This window comes from Lissotriton vulgaris, chromosome 3_1 (assembly GCF_964263255.1).
Source record: "Lissotriton vulgaris chromosome 3_1, aLisVul1.2, whole genome shotgun sequence".
Lineage (NCBI taxonomy): Eukaryota > Metazoa > Chordata > Amphibia > Caudata > Salamandridae > Lissotriton > Lissotriton vulgaris.
Window position 1 is genome coordinate 90,618,787 of NC_141689.1, and position 21,046 is coordinate 90,639,832.

Consider the following 21,046-nt stretch of genomic DNA (forward strand, 5'->3'; position numbering starts at 1 on the left):
GTGTGCCCATGTGAACAAAATGGTGTTGTTTGGAGAAGTAGGAAAAGAACCAGTTAAGGACTTTGCCAGTGAATCCCATTCGATATTTCAAGATGTGCACGAAGGTAGTATGGTCGACTGTGTGGAAGGCATCTGAGAAGACCAGCAATATCAGAAGGCAGCAGTCATCTTCATCTGTGGGCTGGCGGACATTGTCTGCAATGCGTAAGAATGTAAGGAAGCAGGGTCCCTGCTGCAGCATGATCTGAAGCCAGATTGGTAGCCAGGTAGGAGACTGTTAGCATTAATGTGATTTTGGAATCAAACATAGATGGCTTTTTTCAATGATCTTGCTGATAAATGGTGGTTGAATGATCGGCAGTAGTTGGCTAGGCTGTCAGGGTCTAGTGTAGGTTTCTTTAGGAGTGGGAGGATCTGGCCCTGACAGGCGTCTGGAAAGATGTCTTGAAGAAGGAGGCATTGATAATGGCGAGTAGGGGTTAAAGAGCATCTCTAGAAAGAGCTTTGATGAGTGATGAGGGTAAGGCATTGAGGGAGTGTAGTATGTTGGCAAGATCTGCAAAACACAGGGCTTCTTGAAGGATGACCATTTTCTATGTGCTATTGGATCTTCTGTATTTTTTTTACTGAAGAAGAGCTTGATTTCATTGTATTGTTCGGTGGAATGAGGAATAGGTTGAACTGGCAGGGAGTTAATGCAGGGTTTGATTGCCTTGAAGGATTTTTGGCTTCTGCTGGTGGGTAGCGTCATTGATAAGGTTGGTATAGTACAATGCTTTGGCTGATGTGATAAGCTGTCTGTTTTTTGTGTGGATATATTTCAGTATTATGAGGTCTCCTGTAGTTCAGTTTTTCTCCCATTTTCTTTCCTGTCTGGGGATAGTTCATTTATCTAAAATTCTTTAGAGTACCGCGGTCCTGAAGGGTTTTGTTTGAACGTTCTTATTTTGATTGAGGTGTCACTGTTCACATGGTTGTCCAAAAAGATGTTGAAGTTGTTTAAACCCCTGTTGTGTCAGATGTGCAGTTGATAGGGTAAGAGCTGAGTGTAAGCATTAGGTTAAAAGGAGGCGAGAGGAGAATTCTGAAGGTTTGGTCTTCCTTTTTGTGTTGACCATGGCTTATTGGGAGGAGGCTAAGCAAGGAAAGAAGGATTGCATAGTGATCGGGTAAGTCTAACAGTATGGGTGGTTTGCATTGGTTTGTTGATGACAATAAGAAGATTGTGTCGGAAATGTGGTGCAGGCACGAATTTACCTGGGAGCTATCCGCCCACTCACTTGGGATACATCACACATTCACACATCCTTTAGGGTTACTCCTCTCTAAGTGTATGATTCCAAATAGGAGAGGTCCATGTCTATGTCCACCATTTGCGGGGTATGCCCGAACAACGTGATTCTATGAAGAGTTGAATGAAATAGGGAGAAAGCAGCAAGTGATGTCACTTCCTATGCAGATGGATGATGATGAGAAATTAGTGCGTCTTCCCTAACTTCTTCTTTTAGAGAGGATTTTAGTGGGAAATCATGGATTTCACTTCGTATACAGCTGGATGATGGGAAAGGAAATCACCTTGCCAGGCGTATTCTTTTGGAAATGGTTTGGTGTGAAACCCGTGCCTTCACTTCCCATGCAGACGGATGATGGGAAATTAAGCTTTTCCCCCTTCTGGTGTAGATGGGGGTGGACATTAACTCCTCCTGCTACGCTACTTCTTTTAAAGTTGATTCTAGTGAGAAACCAGGGATGTCACTTCCTGTGCAGATGAATTGCTTTCTTTATTTACATATTAAGGAGTTATATAAAAAAATATATGTGTAGCATATTTAGGTGAGCTTCAAAGAATGGAAACAGAGCTTGATGTTTAGAATCGGAGATTAGAGTACAATAGGCCAGGGTAAGTGAACTGTTTCTAGAGTCTATGTCATGCTTCATTTTTCTTCCTTTTGAAGAACTGGTAATTAATTAGATGTACAGCCATTGAGTGTAGGTTTTCTTTTTGAGGTAGATGTAGATATACCGGGCCTTTGTCCACTACGCCTTATTAATGATTCAGCAGACCTTGATTTTACTCTTTGCACCCACTGGGAACTTTACGTGGGGGGTTGATGCGGGACATTCCGGCTTTCTAGTCTTGAAGTCTTTGGAGCCCAACAATGACTTTTTCGGGGATACCAGACACGAAATTCAAGTCCTTCAAACGTGCCAGGACAAGGGCTCTTGTCAGTGCAACTCTGTGTTTGGTGTTTAGAGGCGAGACAGGTTTTTGCAGAAGAGGGAGTTGCATGGCTTTACTCCTTGTTACTTACAACAGGGATCTGCTGTGACTTGCCTCTACTGAGTTCTAATCCTGGCAAGGCCAATCCAGACTTCGATCCTTTTGAGATCAGTCAATTGAGTAGCTAGACCTATGGTAAAGGTACCATTTATACCCTAGAGCTCATACGCTGAGCAAAGCTGTTGTATGAAACAACTGTAATACCAAGTCTGTATTATTTCTAAAACTCTTAGACTACTTTTCGATTGTTATGGCAACTTGATGCTGAATTATGCGCAACAGGAAGATAATGGACATATTGCCAGAGAAATGTGCTTACTGTATTGGTTTCCTACTGGAAAAAAAGTCTTCTGGGGCAAGTGTTGTTTCTACACTGGCCATCGATGACAATGCACATTTTACACTGGGTGGCCATGTAAATGTTGGGGTACATCATGTTCAAATGTATGTTATCTGCACCACAATGCTCAATTGTGTGCCTAAAGAGCAGGAGAGAATTTCACCATATTGATTTCTGCACATTTAAGCAATGGCCTCCCTTTAAGACCCTATGTGACGTTGCATTTTAAAATATAATTTAGTGGTCAGATGTCATGGGATTGGAACAAGTCATTTGTTCCGAAGGAGGGAGGCCTCACATACATTCAACACAGGAAGCACACCCACTCTACTCATGTTCTGGCTTAAAACAAGCTGAACTCAGACTTGTGATGGGATCATCCTGACAAGGGTGTGAAGTTAGATGAACTCAAACAGTGATGCGTGGGGCATACTAATGACAATTTTTTTTAATTGCATTTATAAAGCACCTGGTTACACTGAACCAATGTGGCCACGCGCTGAGGTAACAGCTAAAAAGAGAGCAGCATCCACGGTAACCTGGTAACAGAACGAATTAAACCACAGGAAACAAATAGGTCTTCAGACCTTTCCGAAAGATAGATTCAGAGCACTCCAGCGGGAGACTCTGAGGAAGAGTTTTCCACATCTGGGCCGCCAGGTACCGAAACGAGGGGCCGCCCATCCTGGATCTCATGATTTTAGGGATATGCAACTTTCCTTTCCCACTCGATCTAAGCAGGGAGTGAGAAGGTCATGCAAGTACGGCGGCCCCTTCTTCTTTAGAATCCGATGACTCACACACATGACCTTAAACTTCCCTAATGGGAAGCCAGTGCAGGAAGGCCAGCACTCTTTTGGCTGAAGCTCTCTTCGGTAGCATAAGAACTAGTCTGGCAGCTGCGTTCTGGATACACTGCAGTCTCCGTATGCACTTGGCAGTTGCACCCAAATACAGGAGATTGCAGTAATCCAGGCGAGAAGTCACCAAGTCATGCACCATGATCGTGCTAGATGCCATGGGAAGGGTGTCAAGGGTCTTCCATAAACCCCGTAAAATACCGAAACAGGCGCCTGCCAACCGCCTGGTATGGGAATCAAAAGACAACTTGTTGTCCACCCATACCCCAAGATTCTTCGCTTGTTCACACAGTGTGGGGATAGAGCCCAAAGTCTGGGGCCACCATGCCGATGACCATACTGACGGAGCCTTCCCTATCACCAGCCCCTCGGTCTTGCTACCGTTCAACTTCAGGCAATTGTTTGCCATCCACCCAGCCAGTTCTTGAAGGCAGGACATAAAGTTGGAGGCAGCGTCAAGGAGACCACCAGCTGGGGATCATCAGTGTAGGCATTAATCCCAAATTTATCAGAGATTTTTGCCAGGGGGGCGACATAGAGATTGAACAATGTCGGGCTCAGGGTAGAGCCCTGAGGCACCCCCTGCGTCAACTTGATGTTCCTGGCGTAATGGGTACCTTGCATAACTTGAAAGCTGCGCTCGGACAGAAAAGATTCAATCCACTTTAAGGCCCCGCCGATGACACCGCCTCTCTTTAGATCCTGCAACAGGGTATGGTGGGCAACAGTGTCGAAAGCGGCACTAAGATCTAAAAGAATTAAGGCCGCTGTTTGCCCTCCGTCCTCATACTTCTGAATGGTCTCGGTGGAGTGCAACAGAGCCGACTCAGTGGAGTGAAGGGCACAAAAGCCAGACTGAGAGGGGTGGAGAAGGTTGTTTTTACAGATATGTGCTGTAGGCTGTATGTTCACAATCTTCACTGCTACCTAAGCAAAGTAAGGGAGCAGGGAGATGGGTCGCAAGTTGTCAAGTTGCTCAGCACTGATATGGGGTTTCTTTTGTAAAGGGAGCACCACTGCCTTCTTCCATCTGTTAGGTACAACTCCTCAGCTAAAAGAAATCTCGATGAGATATCTTATAAAAGGCTCTAGTGTGCCCATGCTCCCTCTAAGCACCCTAGTGGTAGCTGGATCCCTTGGTGACCCTGATTTAATACTAGTGGCTATCTGTTTAAGTGTGTCCGGGACGGGCACAGTGAATTCATGGAGACACTGTAAGGTTAGAGCATCCGCAGGTTCCTCCTCCACTCCCCCACTCCCACGAGCAGAGTCAGGGAAGGAGGAATAAGTCTTTTCCACCTTTGCCGCAAAGTACTCGGCAACCCGATTACAGGAATACTCAGATCCAACAATAGGCGTTGCAATAGATATCAAGGAGGAAATTACTTTAAAAACCTTAAATAGCTCTTTGGTAGAATTTTCAGCTGTTTGGATTCTCTCCTCGAAATAGGCTGTCTTCGCCTTTTTAATTAAGCGAGTGGTAGGACTTAAGGCAAATGTTCTATTCCTCTTCCAAGTGGTCAGAGAAATCTTTCCTCCACTGCCTCTCTAGGCGCTTACAACCTGATCTAGCAATTCTAAGTTCTTCATCAAACCAGGGAGCTGATTTACGTTTTTTTGTGGACATCTTATATGACCAGGGTGCGGTGCAGTGCAGTCAAGGGCGTCAGTAATACACCTCCCTAGGGTTTCACAAGCCAGATTAACATTCAGACCAGAGGGTGGTCCGTCTCTTAAAAGGGCCGGATTGAAAGCCCCCTGAGCGAAGCCAAACCACTTCCTACTTTTGATGCCAATTTTAACTTTCTCCTGTGCCTTGGATACCGGTAGCTGTATCCTAAACGGTATAAAAAATGATCCGACCACAACTTTGGAAGCGGAGGCTCCACGACTAGAGCATCCCAATTGGCAAAGGTGGGGTCAAGTAAATGTTCCATCTTATGTGTAGGGCATTCAGATTTTAACAATAACTGTAGTGTTGCTAATTCGTGGCACTACTCTGTGCCCCAGAGTTGAATGCATCATCAAGGTGCAAGTTTATATCACCCAGCACCACTAGTTTTTCATACCTTAGTGCAGGTTGAATAAGCTATTCGATTAAGCTAGGAGAGAACCTTCAATGGGGTCCCGGAGGTCTATAGACCAATAGACCTTTCATGACATAGTTAGTGGCTCTTCTGAGCGTAAAGAGGCCTGCTTCGCTGTCAGCAATGTCAGCTGGCTCGAGGGAGCACTGAATGGGATGTTTATAAATGATAGCAATGCCCCCTCCTCTACCAGACAGTTTGTCCAGTCTCATAATCACATACCCCCTGGAAAGTGCCTCCAAAATATCAGGTGCGGATTCCGTATCTAACCATGTCTCAGTGACAAATAAAACATCTGCTTGTCCCTCCATCAATTGGTCGTATATCTCGATTCTATGCTTCCTGGTAGATCTACAGTTGATTGCCAACTATTCCTCTCAGTGTTTATACTATGCTTACACTTCTCCTCCATAATAGGGCAGAGTGTGTGAAGTGTCTGAGCGCTATAATAGAGGACCGAATCAAATTTAGCAGGGGTTCTGGCCCCTCGTCCCGGTCGGACGCGGACAGGTGCAGACGGCCTTGCCTTCGGCGCGCCGGCGGCGCGCCCGCTGTGCGGCCGCAGAGGCATGCTGAATTTAAATGGGAGCTCGCCCAACAACTAGAGCGCTGCCTGCCCCAGCCACCGGAAGTGCCTGGCTCTGTCTTCCCCGCCCTCCACGCAACGGTGAATCACCGCGTCGGACCAAGGCGGGAATAGCAGAAATCGAGCGCAGGTAAGATGTCAAATGCACCCAAGCCCCTCACACGTTTTATTAAAAAAGTAACAGTACCCCAGTTAAAAAGATTCTAGGTTAAAAGAGGTAGCTGCTAACTGAGCCGCACTGCTTGTTGAGATATCTGTAATATAAGATAATATAACATAAGTTCCTTTGTAGAGAAGGTGGCTCAAATGAAAGCATTGTGGCCCAGTCTATCTGGATCAAGTTTTCATCCTAGACCTGTTGCTTGATTTTGCAAATCTCACTGCTGCCCAGTACAAGGTCTGAGGCTTGTCCTTATTGATTTTTATTGCAAGGGATTCATTGAGTTCTAGTATTTGTCATCGGCATGGTGCTTTAGCTGTCGCTACAGCTTCCTTGTTTCATGGGCATCTTACGCCTCATCTTGTAACATCAGAGTGGTCATTAATATACAAGCTACAAGGTGTAAGATCTTTTAGGGAGCATCCTCTAAATAAAATCCCCTAATAAATACCCGTATTATCTATGCTCAGTTATTGCCTTCATTCTCCTAGAAGGGGATATTTTAACCTTCAGTTTTCAGAATGTAGTAAATCTGCACCCATAGATTTACATCTGTTTGTGGATGCAGATGTTATACTGTTTGGTATTCACCAATATTCTCAATGGTATTCATGGAAATAGGCTTCCATACTACAGGAAATGTCAGATGACTCGTCCTGTGGTTCCTGTGACTCCAATGCCTGCAGTGAGGAGTGCCTCATGTTGTTGTTGCTGTGTTGTTATTATTTTTATAAAATGATTGAATACCCAAGAGGCATCTTGGCGCTAGCTGAATGCCTGCCAAAAGAAGAAAGATGCTCCACACATAGCAGAGAAACAAGCACCGTGGGAGGGGAGCCCGCTGTGCAAATGTACACTTTTTTTCCTCCCTAGAGAAACCATTTTTCCCTGTACAGAAAGCTTTTCTCCTACTCCCTCAGCAAATCTAGGGGTGACACTTTCCACTTGAAACAGGAGTAAATCTCCAACCATTTCCAGAGTGGAAGAGGGTCAGAACAGAGCTTGGGAATGCCCACACATGTCCATTGATGTAAGTGTTGCAAACTCATAAGGGAAACCACACCTGGGAACACCCTTTTCCAACTCTTTAGTGGGATATACAGGGGCAGATTTCTCTGAAGAGTCATGAACAAAATATTCTATATCCTATTATTCTATATCCTATTTGCCAATGGAAATACCAACATTTTCTAGTGCAAATTGAACAGTTCCCTCTTTCAAATTGTACCAGTCACCCAGATCTTGCTGAATGATCTAACTTACAAATTCTACATATTTATGGGGTGTATCAAAAAACACTTGGCAGTGGTACCCAAAAAAACACGAGTGGTCATTTTGTTTGAAAATAATTACAATTTGAAGGAAAATTATAAAAATAAATATAATATCTTAAGGCAAGTTCACCACATATTGATGCAATTCAAAAATGTGATTCCAGTTCCAAGTACTTTCATAGCATAATATTTGGTTTTCTAGAAGCATCATCAATCAATTATCTTCAAAATAATTAAAAGAGACATTTTCTAGCCTTGAAACTCATTGATGTTTCCATCATCAGTTATATTCATCAGTCATGATGACTGAAACAATTTCTGATAATTGTACTAAAATCTACATGCTTCTCAATTATATTGATTATTGTAATGTATTTGAGTTCCTTCTTTACACAGTCTATACAAGCATAAAAGTAACCTTTAGTAAGGCATTTGGTACAAAGAATTACACACATTCCACTTTTAAGAAGCAAAGCAAGAACAACAATCAGAAGAAATCAAACTGCAAAACCACTTACAAAGCACGGTCAATGTTCTTGGTGGTGATGTGGCACTTCCATCTTTGTTCTCTAATTTGCAGTTATAGGACCCGGCATCGCCACTTGCTATGGCTTTGAAGATGAAAGATCTCTCTGAGCTTTCCTTCAGCCATTTTGTGTTCTTGAACCAGATGTATTGGGATCCCACATGCTCATTCATGGTGGCCATGCAGGTCATGGTTACCATATCTCCTTCACGCACTTCATCGGATGGCGAAATAAGTACCTTTGTAGCTGTGGGAGAAGGAAGTCATTTAAAGGGATGGGAATGCAATATAATAAGCAGAATATATCTCTTTAAGGATACGCTGTATTCCAGTATTTCATATGTATGAATTGTCTTATAGGTCATCCAATCTATGATCATCATTCTGGCAAATGTAACTAACACTGAACATGGGACCATTCTGTATGATCAAGATCTAATTACAGAATCCTTGTGTACAGAATAAGGATCCTCAGACAATTCCTTCAATAAATGGAATGTAGTACCACTCAAACTATGTCAGTATGCCAAATGTTTTGCATTACTAGGTTTAGGAGTAAAGGCAGAATATGGCTTATACATTTGTGGGTCTTTAATACCATCTAAGGTTTTTTATGCTTTACATGCACAGGTACATTTACTCCAAAATATGGATAGAGTACATGAGGAAAGGAGGTGAAAAACATCAACAAACTACGCTGTGCTTCATGGGGGAAATGTCCATTACAAAGAAGCCTGAATCCCGCTGTGCCTTAACAGTGCCGGCAATAGAACAAACGTGTTTTTAAAACTTTAAGGTACGCATTTGTTCAGCACGCAAGTCGTTATAACACCCAACACCTTTCCTACAGTTGCACAGCTGGAGTTAGAAAAGTAAATTAACCTATTCCAAAATCTAGCGCCCCCTAAGGCAAGTGGTTGTAACGACTTGCGTGTTGAATGAATGCCTACTAAAGACGCATTTATTCTAATGACGGTGATGTGAAGGCACAGTGTGATTCCGGCTTGCAGAATACCATCATACATTCGTTTCATGGTGGCCAAAGAGAAGGGATTTTGCCACCTAGAAATATATAAAATTGAACAGGCTTGTGCACGTTTTTGCTAAAGTTACTCATGTGGACCTACTGCCCTGTGCACTATGCAAAGGTGTAAGTCTATTGAAGGATTAATACTCAAACACAAAACAGAGGTCCTGGATCAGGGACTTCAGAACCCAAAACTACGTATCACCACAGAGGAATTCCTGGTTGAATGATGTAACAAAGCATTCTGTTGCAACGCATGCCTTTTTCCATGCATGCTTACAATGCGAATGCCATTACCATGCATAATCTTTATCACAAATATGCTTTCACCACACAGATCTTACCAACAAATTTCATTGTAAAACCATGCATGGCTAGGGCATATGCATGCTAAAGGTTATCTCAGACTCCTGCCCCAAGCCCCATAACTGGTCCCTTGTTACCTCCCACTTCCAACCCTCAGATCGTTTTTTTTTTAAATACCCCTTCCCATGTTCCCCTGCAGAACCACCCCCTCGACATCCGTCCCCAATCCTTCTAAGAAACACCCCTCCCCTGCCCTGAACCCTAAAAATGGACCCCTGCGCGATTCTCCTACCCCTAAACCCTTCTAACAAACACCCCGCAGATTCTCCCATCCCCAAGCCCTTCTAACGAATACCAACCCCGAACCCTAAAAACAGACCGCTGCGTGATTCCCCCACCCCCAAACCCTTTTAACAAATACCCTGCCCAATTCCTCCACCCCCCAAAACCTTCTAACAAATACTCAACCCCTGCACTGACCATAAAAATGGACTTCTGCATGATTCCCCTTACCCCAAACCCTTCTAACAAATACCCCTCCCCTGCTCTGAACCCTAGAAACAGCCCCCTGCACAACCTAACCCCCTGCCCTTCATTTAGTAAAATATTAATTTATCTATAAAGTAAATACCCCCTTACCTCTCCACGACGTCTCCTCTCCAAGCTCTCTGAGGCGCGGTGTACGTCGTAAAGAGGAAGCAGAGTGGTCTTTCCGTTTCCTCCAACGACACCGATAGCCTCCACCACCCTTACCACACACATACCTTTAACACACAAGTCTTTACTACATATCTCTTTGTAATGGCATCCGTGATAAAGGCTGTATGTGGTAACGGTGTTTACCTGTCACACACTTACCTTTACCATACATACCTGTATAACTTAATTCGTTGTAAAGAAATGCGTGGTAGCCACGCATGTGTTGTAACACATGCGTGGTTAAGGTTATTCGCAGAAACAGCCGCGTTGTAGTGGCTGTTTCTCAGAATTCCTTTGCCAGCATTGGGGGAATATTGACTACCACTAACTGGGCTCTCAACAAAGGGATTCAGGTTTATAAATCGCCTCATAAATATAGCCCAATAGATTGTGCTAGGCTCTTAGGCCAGACTAAGTTTGGCACAACTTACCCGTTTACCAGAAGAAACAGACATTCTGTGACCAATGCATCTCCCACAACTTACCTGGAAACAATAGATATTGGGTAACTATCGAATCCTGCCTGAGAATGGTAGCAATACATGTTATTTAACTGAGGGTTACTGGGACACCTTTACCTGAAGGATGCACACATACAAAAAAAATCCACGTAATCATTTTCAAAGGTTTTATTAATATCGTAATGCCTTGTTCTAGTGCAGGATACATGAAAAAGCGTAATTGTAAATATAAGCATTGTGGTCAGTAATATAAAGGTAAAACATGTAAATAATATGTAAATTGGCAACCTAATTGATAATGATAACAATCTCTGTTGCAATCTGAGATAGAATCAGTTCACTCAGTTCCCCTATCCCTTGATCCTATCTAATGTCTACATTATCACACAAATCTTGCCAAAAATAGGAGCATGGTAAATGGCAAACACTCATACCTGCGATATTAAGTATTTTTCTTGTCTGCAGTCTGCCCAGATGCAGTCTGTAATTTGTCATTGTTTTGATTGCAAGCGCCTGCGTACAACCTTGATGCAAGCTGGTTGGCATCTGTAATACCTGAAGTCCCTCTCAGACAGGCACTCAAACAGACTTTATACATTCTTCCACATCACTATTATAATAAAAATGTGCCTCACTGTATGTGTTGCGCCGGCGTTATTCCAAATAAAGGGCCAATAGGACAGATATGGGAGGGTGAGAACCAAAGGACGAAAGTGCCAAGCATTGAATTACAAGAAAATCCACTTAGGAAAATTGACATGGGACACGATTCAAGTGTAAACCATGAAGGTTTATTTAAAAATTAAAGACAAATTACAGTAGAAAAAAAGGCAAATGCTTAGTCAATTCAATTCAATTCAGCATCAATCAGAAGTTCAAAATTCTAAATATAAAGTCATAATCACTGTCTCTGAAAATATGCAACAGGCTCCATACCTGCCAGCTTGAACAAAAATCTCAACATGTGAAGGGGGCGCTTGTTCCCGAGAAGTACCTAAGATGCACCTCTGAACCCCCCCTGTCCCCAAGACCCCTCTTCCAAAAACAAACAAAAACCTTGCTATGGCTGGTGCCAATGTTCTGGGGTGTTTTCACACCCCTTAGTGGACTATGGCAGATCAAAGCCTTGGAAAATGAGCTGGAAATTCACTCTTTACAGTGGTTTTCAGCTCGTTTTCCCTGCCACTGTGTGATATCAGCTCCTCACTGGGTGACGGTGTGATGGAGCCGATATCGTGTGTCGCACGGTGGCACCGTGTGAATTGGCAGGTCTGAGGCTCTGAAATTATTCTAAGTATAACTCAATAGAGACTTTGGCATGAAGCCTACCTCTAGAAAGACCAAGGGAAAGTCTAAATACGAAGTAAATAAACAAACTAACATGGAGTCTGCTCTCTAAGGAAAGCCCTATGCACCTGCTTTCCAGTATGTGCCTCTTGTCATATATAGTGCAAACAATGGCAAATGGGTAGCTACACTCAGTGCCCCTCCCCTCTCCTTTAGCTTGTGAAGGTGGAGAGATAGGTATGAGCAATCACCTCCCCTCTGACCCAAAGATAGTGATTGTGAGGAGTGATCTTTCCAACAAGATGGAAGGAAGGAGTAGTGCCCCCAGCACTTATTTATACCAAATTGGCTGACCCAAGTTTCACCTGCCTACAAAACTAAGGGTCATGGCTGTATTCCTGGGACCCTGTGTAGTTCAATGTTAGAAAAAGAACACTAGTTACCTGAGAAGAAGTTTATAACTAACCTCCCTTGGCTGAATGATTTAACAACAATCTAATTGTGTATATACAGTTACATTTAATACACTATACCATGATGACGTGCTCCACATAACAGCGCGGTGAAAATGAGTAGCGAATAAGGTCAAGAGGATGTATGCAGTGCTATATTCAAAGCATATATACAATACTAGGGGCTGAACAAATGCAAATTTAATGTTTACAGCACGACCCAGTCTAAGAGTACAGTGTGTATATAAATGTAATTGATATCAGTCCAGTATTGTGGTTGGATATGTTTCAACCCTAAAAGGCACTATTTAATAGAGTCATCATCAGGACCACAATTGTGGTAGGAGCTAGTTGTTGGATGATGAAAATTGTTAGAAGATTATATTTGATTAGGTCTCCCTCTGAGTCAGGACAATACGGGGTTTTATCCAACTAATAGAAAGGATACCTCCAAGAGCTGATATTATGTAACGTCAATGGATCGGTTTTACGCAGCCCACACTGATTGCGGCAGAGAGCTGATATGGAAGCTGTAGCTGGCATGCTGGAGGAAGGAAACACATAAAGAAATACATTAAATAAGGGAAAATGCAACGAGAGGAACACATAGGAAAACAATTAGCATAAGAGGAAAATATATTAAAGAAAAAGTAAGGATGATAGAAAATAGAGGAGTAGCTAGAAAGGAAAAGAACAACCAGGGAAGAAAGTAAAGGTGACATGAAAGGAAAGATGGGGAAAGGTGAAAGGAAGGATGGAAGGGTGAAAGAATGACCAATGGAAGTGTGAAAGGATTGATGAAAGAATGAAAGGTTGGATGGAAGAGTGAAAGTATTAACCGGTGGAGGTGTGAATAGATGGAAGGATAGACGTATATGCATCTCCAGAAGAATGAATGGAAGGATGGTTAAAAGACAGATAGATACATGAACACATTGATAGGTGAAAAGATGGATAGATGGATGGATGGATGGATGGATGGATGGGGCAAAGGGTGGTGAGATGGAAAGGTAAAAGAATGGACAGAAGGATGGATGAATAGATGAAAGGGTAAAATAATGGCTAGTTGGAAGGAGAGCAAAAGGAACTCTTCTAAAGAGGGTTGCATTTGCTCGCTTCACACACTCTGCCTGATTAGACCTATGTTTCAAATGGGGGATATTTTAATTTTCTGTCTACTCCCTTGGTTGGAACCAAGGTAAGCAAGCCACTACATAGGAGCCCTGTGCCAGTCTGATCAGAAACACCAGTCACCTGAGTTGTGTGCCACCAGCTTTAACTGAGATGGTGAAATATATTGCACTAGTTTTCACCAACCATTGTTGGTGCTCAGATATCTCCATTTTGGGACTTTGTCACTTGGTGACATTGGTGGGTAGGAATCAAATTTCTGCCCTCCACGTTGCATCATGGGAGGAGGCTTAGTCTGTTCTCGTCAGGTTCCAAGCTAGAGACAATGTGGCTTTGCTGCACCATCCATTGTCCCACCACTTCCAGCCTCTTTGACACTCACAATTGTAATAAATAGAAGCTACCATGACATGAGTCTAGCGAACACAAATCCTGCACCACTTTCCAGCAGCACCTGGTCCTGCCTGTAACGTTTTAATCTGCTTCAAGCTTCTTCCTCATGAGTATCCATGCTACAATTCCATTGGCTACAGTGCACAACCACCCACTGAGTGATCATTGCTCCAGAAGAAAGATGTAATTCCAAGATGGACTTTTTGAAGATATCCTGTACCGGCTCTATTCGTCCAATCCTAACCACGTACATTGTCATGCTAAGGGGACTCATAGTGGCCACAGTCTTTAGCACTTTTCTATCACCGTAAACATTAATGGATGCTTACACTAACCCTTTCGCACAAGGCTATAATCCTAATTTCCTATTAGATTAATGAAATTAATATATTTCAGTTTCACTCCTTCACAATTTAGCAGTCCCTATACATTAATAGGCCTTTTCATTCATTCTCACCACTATGGTTTGAATACCCATACCTTGTGCACCACACTCCTTACGAGAAGTTGATTTTCATTATGTATTGTTTCTTGCATCCTGTTAGACCTGGCACCCTTGGTATGGTTTTCCCCTAACTTTTTGCCTTCAGACTTCCTGTTTTTGCTGAATTTGTTTTTGCCTGCTTAGGACTCTGTGCACTTTAACTCTGCTAACTAGTGCTAACATGCTTGTGCTCTCTCCTTAAAAAACATGTTGGATTGGCTTATACCCAATTGCCCTATTTAATTTTCCTGTAAGTCCCTAGTAAAGTGCCATTACCTGTGCTCAGGGCCTGTAAATTAAATGCTATTAGTGGGCCTGCAGCACTGATTTTGCCGCCCACTTAAGTAGCCCTTTAAACATGTCTTATGTCTGCCGTTGAGACTGCGTGGGTGCTCTTTTAAATTGCCATTTCGACCTGGCAAGAATAGCTATTTGTAAAATCAATATTTGGTTGTGATAAAGCCTTTGTGTTTATTTAATCATGTCAAAAACTCAATGATTTTCGGCGAAAAAACCTTCATCAGGGGTTACTGTGTTTTTACTCACATTAACTCAATTGGCATATTTAACTTGCCAGGCACAAACCTGAGCAAAACCGACCCATCACCGCTGCAGTGTGGATTGGACTCACTGCAAAAACCTGCATTGCTTCGCAGCCCTACAGACCTCGCATCGAAGCCTCACCGCATCTTGGAACCGACGCATCGCTTTGACTGAGCGACGTGGATTCTCTCAAACTCCGCAAGCCATGATTTAGAGTACTTTGCTCACAGGCCTAACTGGGTCCCTGTAGCCGGCCTGTGCTTCATTGCTGTCAGACTTGTCGCGGTCCAGCGCAACCAGATATCCACAGTTGGCGCTTTGCGCTTTTTGGCGCTTTTTTTCCCTAAAATCTTTAACATTTAATATCTCCAGTTCTACCAATTGGATGTTTGTCATTTTGGTCTTGTTTTATTTATTAAAAGAAATTTTATTTTTCTGACTGGATGTGGGATTCTTGTTGTGTGGTGTTTTCACTTATTAATGTTTAAAGTGTTGCACAAATACTTTACTCATTGCCTTTAAGTTAAGCCTGACTGGTCCTTTCAGATTGTGGTCAGCGGAGCAGAGCGGCGGAGTGGCAGAGAGCGAGTAGCGAGCAGCGAGCTGCTGAGCCATGTTACCGCTAGCAGAGCTAGCACCACCTCAAAGACCCCCTTGACAGCGGGGGCGGGGGGCGCCTAGCGGAATTTGCGGGATTTGCCAGAGATCTGCCGGAGCCTGGGACTGGAGCTCCAGCGGCAAGCGTGGCCACAATCAGTTGGCGGCTGCGAGTGTGTGCCCTTGGCAGATCGCGGAGGCGGCCCGATTGGATCGGGTGCAGCCTGCGATCCTGCCTTGTGTTCCCCGCTTGCCTTTCACCTGCTTTTCCCCTGCGCTGCGCGCCCTCGCCTGCCACCATCATCAGCCATCCATCACCAGCTGCAGCTGCATTCATCTGAGCCCCAACCCAGTCACCACAGCTACCGTCACCACCACCGTCACTGTTGCCACTGCTGTTACCACCAAAGAGTTCAAGGACCTTTTCGAGGGGGGCGAGCCAAGCCACCTTCTCAAGCTCGCCCTGCCCTGCGTTGTACTGTGGAGCTACGAACCCCGGGTGAGCTTTCCTGAGCTGTCTGACCGTAAGGGGGTTCTGTGAAGGTGGTCTGCAGCTCCCGGGCTATTCTCCTTTCCCTACAAATAATGTCTTCCAGCAATGAGATCAGGGGGAACCAGGAAAGTCCCACCTAACTCCTCAAAAAAAAGCCTCAAGATGAGGGCTTCCGATGCTGCAGCAATGGCCCTATCTCCAACTGCAAAACTAGAAAAATCAGCGAAACCCCAACCGGGCACTGTCTCTGACTCAGCCCCTGAGCTTCAACCCCAGCAGTCTTCATCTCAAGTTCAGTTCCCTCATGGCATCCCCGCCCAACAAATAACTTGGGGTGCAGGTACGCTCCAGGAAAGCTCAATCCTCGAAGATCCAACATCGAGACGTTCAACAATTGCATCTTCCTCATTGAAAAAAGTGTAATTGAGGGACTATTTTAGAAGCTCTGCACCCACTTCAAAGTCCAGATCAAGCTCACTCGATATCCCTTTGACCTCTACTTCAACTATCTCAGCCCCAGCCCCGCACCAAACATTGGTTCAGCCCAAGATCCATGTGCCCGCTGGCAAGACAGGCCTCAGCTCACTGTTACTAGGCTTCCCAACAAGGGCTGACACCCAAATAAAAGAAGCTTCTGAGGCCCCTCGACTGCCTCAGGCTCTCGACCAGTTCTCCTTCGACTTGCAAGACGCTAACTCTCCCGTTGCGCGGGCCTCCCTCGCAACTTTCATGGGAAGCGAGGTGACCCCGCCAACCCTTTAGCCTGCCCAGATTCCTAGCCAGTTTTCTCCTTTAGCAACTAGGGGCCAGATGTAGGTAGGCATTTACCGGTCGGTAACGGCCGAATTCGGCCGTTACCGACCGGTAAATGCAATTTGAGATGTAGGGCCCTGTATTTTACAGAATCGGTAAATTTACCAATCGGTAAATTTACCGATTCTGTAAAATACCGAATCGGTATTTTTTCCGATTCGGTAAAATTGATATGTAGGTGGGACTCTTCTGAGTCCCACAAGCATTACAGAATCGGTATTTTACCATCAAATACTATTTGATGGTAAAATAACGATTCTGGTGTGCATGCACATGTGTGCATGCACACCTGTGCCATATGACAGGCAGACCTGCCCTTAGGGCAGGTATGCCTGCCACATGGCCCCCGAACCTTTTTTGGGGGTGCTAGAGGGTGTCAAAGTGACACCCCCTGCACCCTTGTCAGAATCGGTATTTACCGAATCGGTAAATACCGACCGGTAATGCCCCATTCATTCCTATGGGCTTCAAAGCCCATAGGAATGAATGGGGCATTACCGGTCGGTATTTACCGAATCGGTAAATACAGATATTTACCGATTCGGTAAAAGGAACATCTGGATGTTCCTACATATCCACCCCTCAGATTTACCGATTTTTAATTACCGAATCGGTAAAATTCGGTAATTAAAAATCGGTAAATCTCATTTACCTACATCTGGCCCTAGGTCCCTAACTCTTAAGGACCATCCAGTAGCGACCATCAAAGTCCTCACCCCACGAGTTGCAACCCAGATAAACGCTCATCCAAGCAACCTCACAACGTTATCCGCAATCTCTTCATCATCAACTGTCAACCGTTGCCAATAAAAGATCGACTTAGGCGGGGGCCACAACATCTGCCCAGTACCCTGCTCGACCTGTCTTTTTTACTAATGAATTCAAAAGGTCTACTGTTAGCCCTCCATCACCTGATTTAAACAAGCTCTGGTCACAACTTCTTCAAACCCTCCAATCTACGGTATCAGCACTGACCTACCACTCAGAAAAAATGGAGCAGAAATTCCGTAATAGGCATGCAGACGAGCCCAAAAAAACAATATGCAGTTATTTCACAACTAATAAACCTGTGACAGCACAGGGCCCAAGCATAGCGCTCAGCGTCACTGACAGCTTTTTGCAAGCAGCTCAGTCTCTAACACCCCAAAAAGCACCCCTAAAAGTGAAAAGTTCATCAGAAACAGAGTTGCTTCAAGCTTCAAGGCACTCTCCGAATCTAGTTACCCAGGGAAACATTGGAAACAGTCAACTACAAGCCTATGAGGAGCCGACAATTGTCAACAAGTTAGCAACGACTACGCCTCTACAAAAGCCTTCCTTCGCCACTAGAGTTTCTTCCCTACCGCAAGTGTGAATCAACAGTCTAGGCTTACATCGTGCAGTTATCCTCAGCAAAGGCTTGGATACACATCACTCTACAATCTCACCCAGCCAACTACCTCTGGCGCTCAAACCAGTTCTCATTTCAGCATCAACTAATCAAGTTAGCGAGCAGGCACCCCTCTTGCCCGTCACATCCATCCCTCAACGAACATCAGATGCAAAGTTTAAGTCAACTGAGTCCTTAACTGCTGAAGTCCACAACTTAGCACCTGACAGCAATGCGACCAAATTGCTGTTAACGCCTGAGTACATCTCCCAACGGTCGCATGACACCTTAAACTGCGGGAACATAATCAGACTCTTCAAATCGAATCCGGATCAATGTACTCTAGAATCGAAAGACATAATCGCCATCGAATTCAAACCTAGTAATGGCATCCAAGCAGGAGAATTGACTCTAATTACATTAGCATCCACTGCCATAAGGGAGCTGGTTCAATCAAAAGCCGGCCAATTCAAAAACAGGGGAATAATTATAGCAACGCCTCGAGTTCCCCGCTACCCCTCAATACTCACACCCATACAGGCTCCAGTTTCTAGTATAGGTCCTGTACCCTTCTCTGTATTAAGGTCAGCCAGATGCCGCTCTCCAGTTGGCAACGTTGAGCACAGTGATGAACAGCAAGCCATGCGAAGAGCAGAGTGGTCATGGATGCTAGCAGCTCTATCTCGGATTTTGATCAATTGAAATAATACCGAACATGGATTAAAAATATGCTCCTGGAACATTAACGGTCTTCTGACGAAATCTAAATCTCCAGACACACTTCGTTTTTTAAAAATACACAACATTATTCTTCTCCAGGAAACGTGGTTAACAACCAGCATCCCAATCGAAGGGAACCTAGAATTCACGTTGCCCGCCATAAGACAGCGCAAGTACGGCAGACTACGTGGCGGGCTTTCGATTTATGTATCTACTAAACTGTCTGCATGCATCAAACAGTTAAATTTGAAGTCGACTGGGTTGATGGCATTGTGGTTGAAAGTCCTATTTCAGATAGCCAGTAACTTCTGCTCAAAGTTTTCATCCCTCCGTGCACCACTGAGAAAAAATTCAAATTGGATTGTCTGACTGAAATTTTATGTAACATCTTAAGCGAATACGGCAGTACACCCTGTTTACTGTCTGGAGATTTTAATACAAACCTTTTCCACAACCCAGTTGAGGACCTTGGGATCATTTTTCCAGCAGTCCCCCCACACCTTGCCACACAAACATTACCTTTAGGACTCAGACCTTCTAAATTGGGTGAATACGCTGTCCTCCAATTCAGCAGAATAAGCTACATTGTATTGAACGGTTGCTCACCCACGGACACTCCCCCTGCCTGGACCAGATCCAACGGCCGAACCCACTGATTCCTGGACTTTACATTAGGAAACAGTGAAATGCTCCCCTTAATGGAGTGCCATTCATCGCAGCACAAGGGGAGAGTGACCACCGACCCCAAATAATAACTTTATCATCCAACATTCCCCACCGTCAGGCAATCACAAACACGCTATCAGGCTGCCACTCAGAGAACCTAAGGAGAATGAAATGGACGTCTAGTGCCGTCTCCTCCGTTATGGAGAAATGTAGTGCTTTTCTAAGCTTACTGAGTGAAAAAGATGTACCCATCATCGACGGCTGGGAAGCTCTTGTAAACAGATTATTTAACTAATTTCCGTCCAAAACTTGTACCTAGCAAGATACACACAACCTTTCACCTGCAACAAAAAAGCTAAATTTCCAAAGAAACTCAGTCTTAGGCCGGGCTAGAAAAACCCCAGGAAATGCAATCTTATTCAACAATTATCAGCAAGCTCAAAAGCTTTCAAGTCATCTATACACAGGGACAAACAAACAACGTTCGACCAGTTCTGGCTATAGTTAGTTCATGCTAGCAAAAAGTCCAACACAAAGTTATTCTTGTCCCTCGTGAACAGAGGCCCATTAGGAGACATAGGACAAGGCAGTGCAAATATAAGTGTGGAAGAATGGACCCAGTTTTTATCTAATCACTTTAGCGAACATCTAAGCAGGATTGACCATTCTAGCCTCCATCCATCATCTAAATCAGAGCCAGCACCCATTGAAAGCCTGTTGCATAGGTAACAACAGGGCCCATCATCTTAGTCGAAGATGCTCTGGATAAGTCAATAATTGAGAGAAAGGAGTTGCCAAATGACCCAACAATGGAGATGCTGACAACACCAGGAGTGTTAAGAAATACCATCGCTCGGATAATCAGGAAAGGTAGGTCGGATGGAGCTCCTGGTCCCAACGGACTTCCCCAGGCCTTGTTCAATTCAGAAGTAACCCCTTGGTCAGGCCAACATCCCAGATTCCTGGAAAGGTGCCATTATCCATTCCATCTATAAAAGTGGTAAAAGAAATGACCTGAAAAACTACAGAATGATAGCTCTCCTCAACATTGAATCTAAATACTACGCCATTATTGTAATGGAAGAGCTGTTAGCCTAGGCAGAAACAACACAGCGCCTCCCCTTCAACCAGACTGGCTTTGTGGCCAATTCAGGCACATCTAGCAATCTACTGGCACTAACCGTTTTGATGGAGAAAGCAGCAGTCCAACGTATCCAACTTTACTGCTGCTTTGTCGACTTCAAGGCGGCTTTTGACCGAGTGCCACAGGGCCGACTATGGCAAAAATTAGAGAGCTGGGGTATACCCCCCCCCCCCGCTCTCTTAAAAGCCATAATCCAACTCTACTCACGAACCTCGATTAGAATAAAGTTGGGAGAAGGCTCTCATGTCTCAAAAAAGATTCAAACAGCAAGAGGTGTTAAACTGTTAAACAAGGCTGCGTGTATTGTATTGTATTGTATTGTGATTTGTAAAGCGCGATTGCTGCCC

The 21,046-nt window shown here is 44.2% G+C and overlaps 1 protein-coding gene across 1 annotated transcript in view; it reads right to left on the minus strand.

Annotated features, from left to right (window-relative positions):
* SIGLEC1 (sialic acid binding Ig like lectin 1) overlaps positions 1–21,046 on the minus strand; it is a 315,685-nt gene that overhangs the window by 152,816 nt on the left and 141,823 nt on the right. Inside the window, 1 exon segment of the mRNA XM_086960128.1 lies at positions 8,107–8,361. Within this exon segment, the coding sequence (XP_086816254.1) occupies positions 8,107–8,361 (255 nt within the window).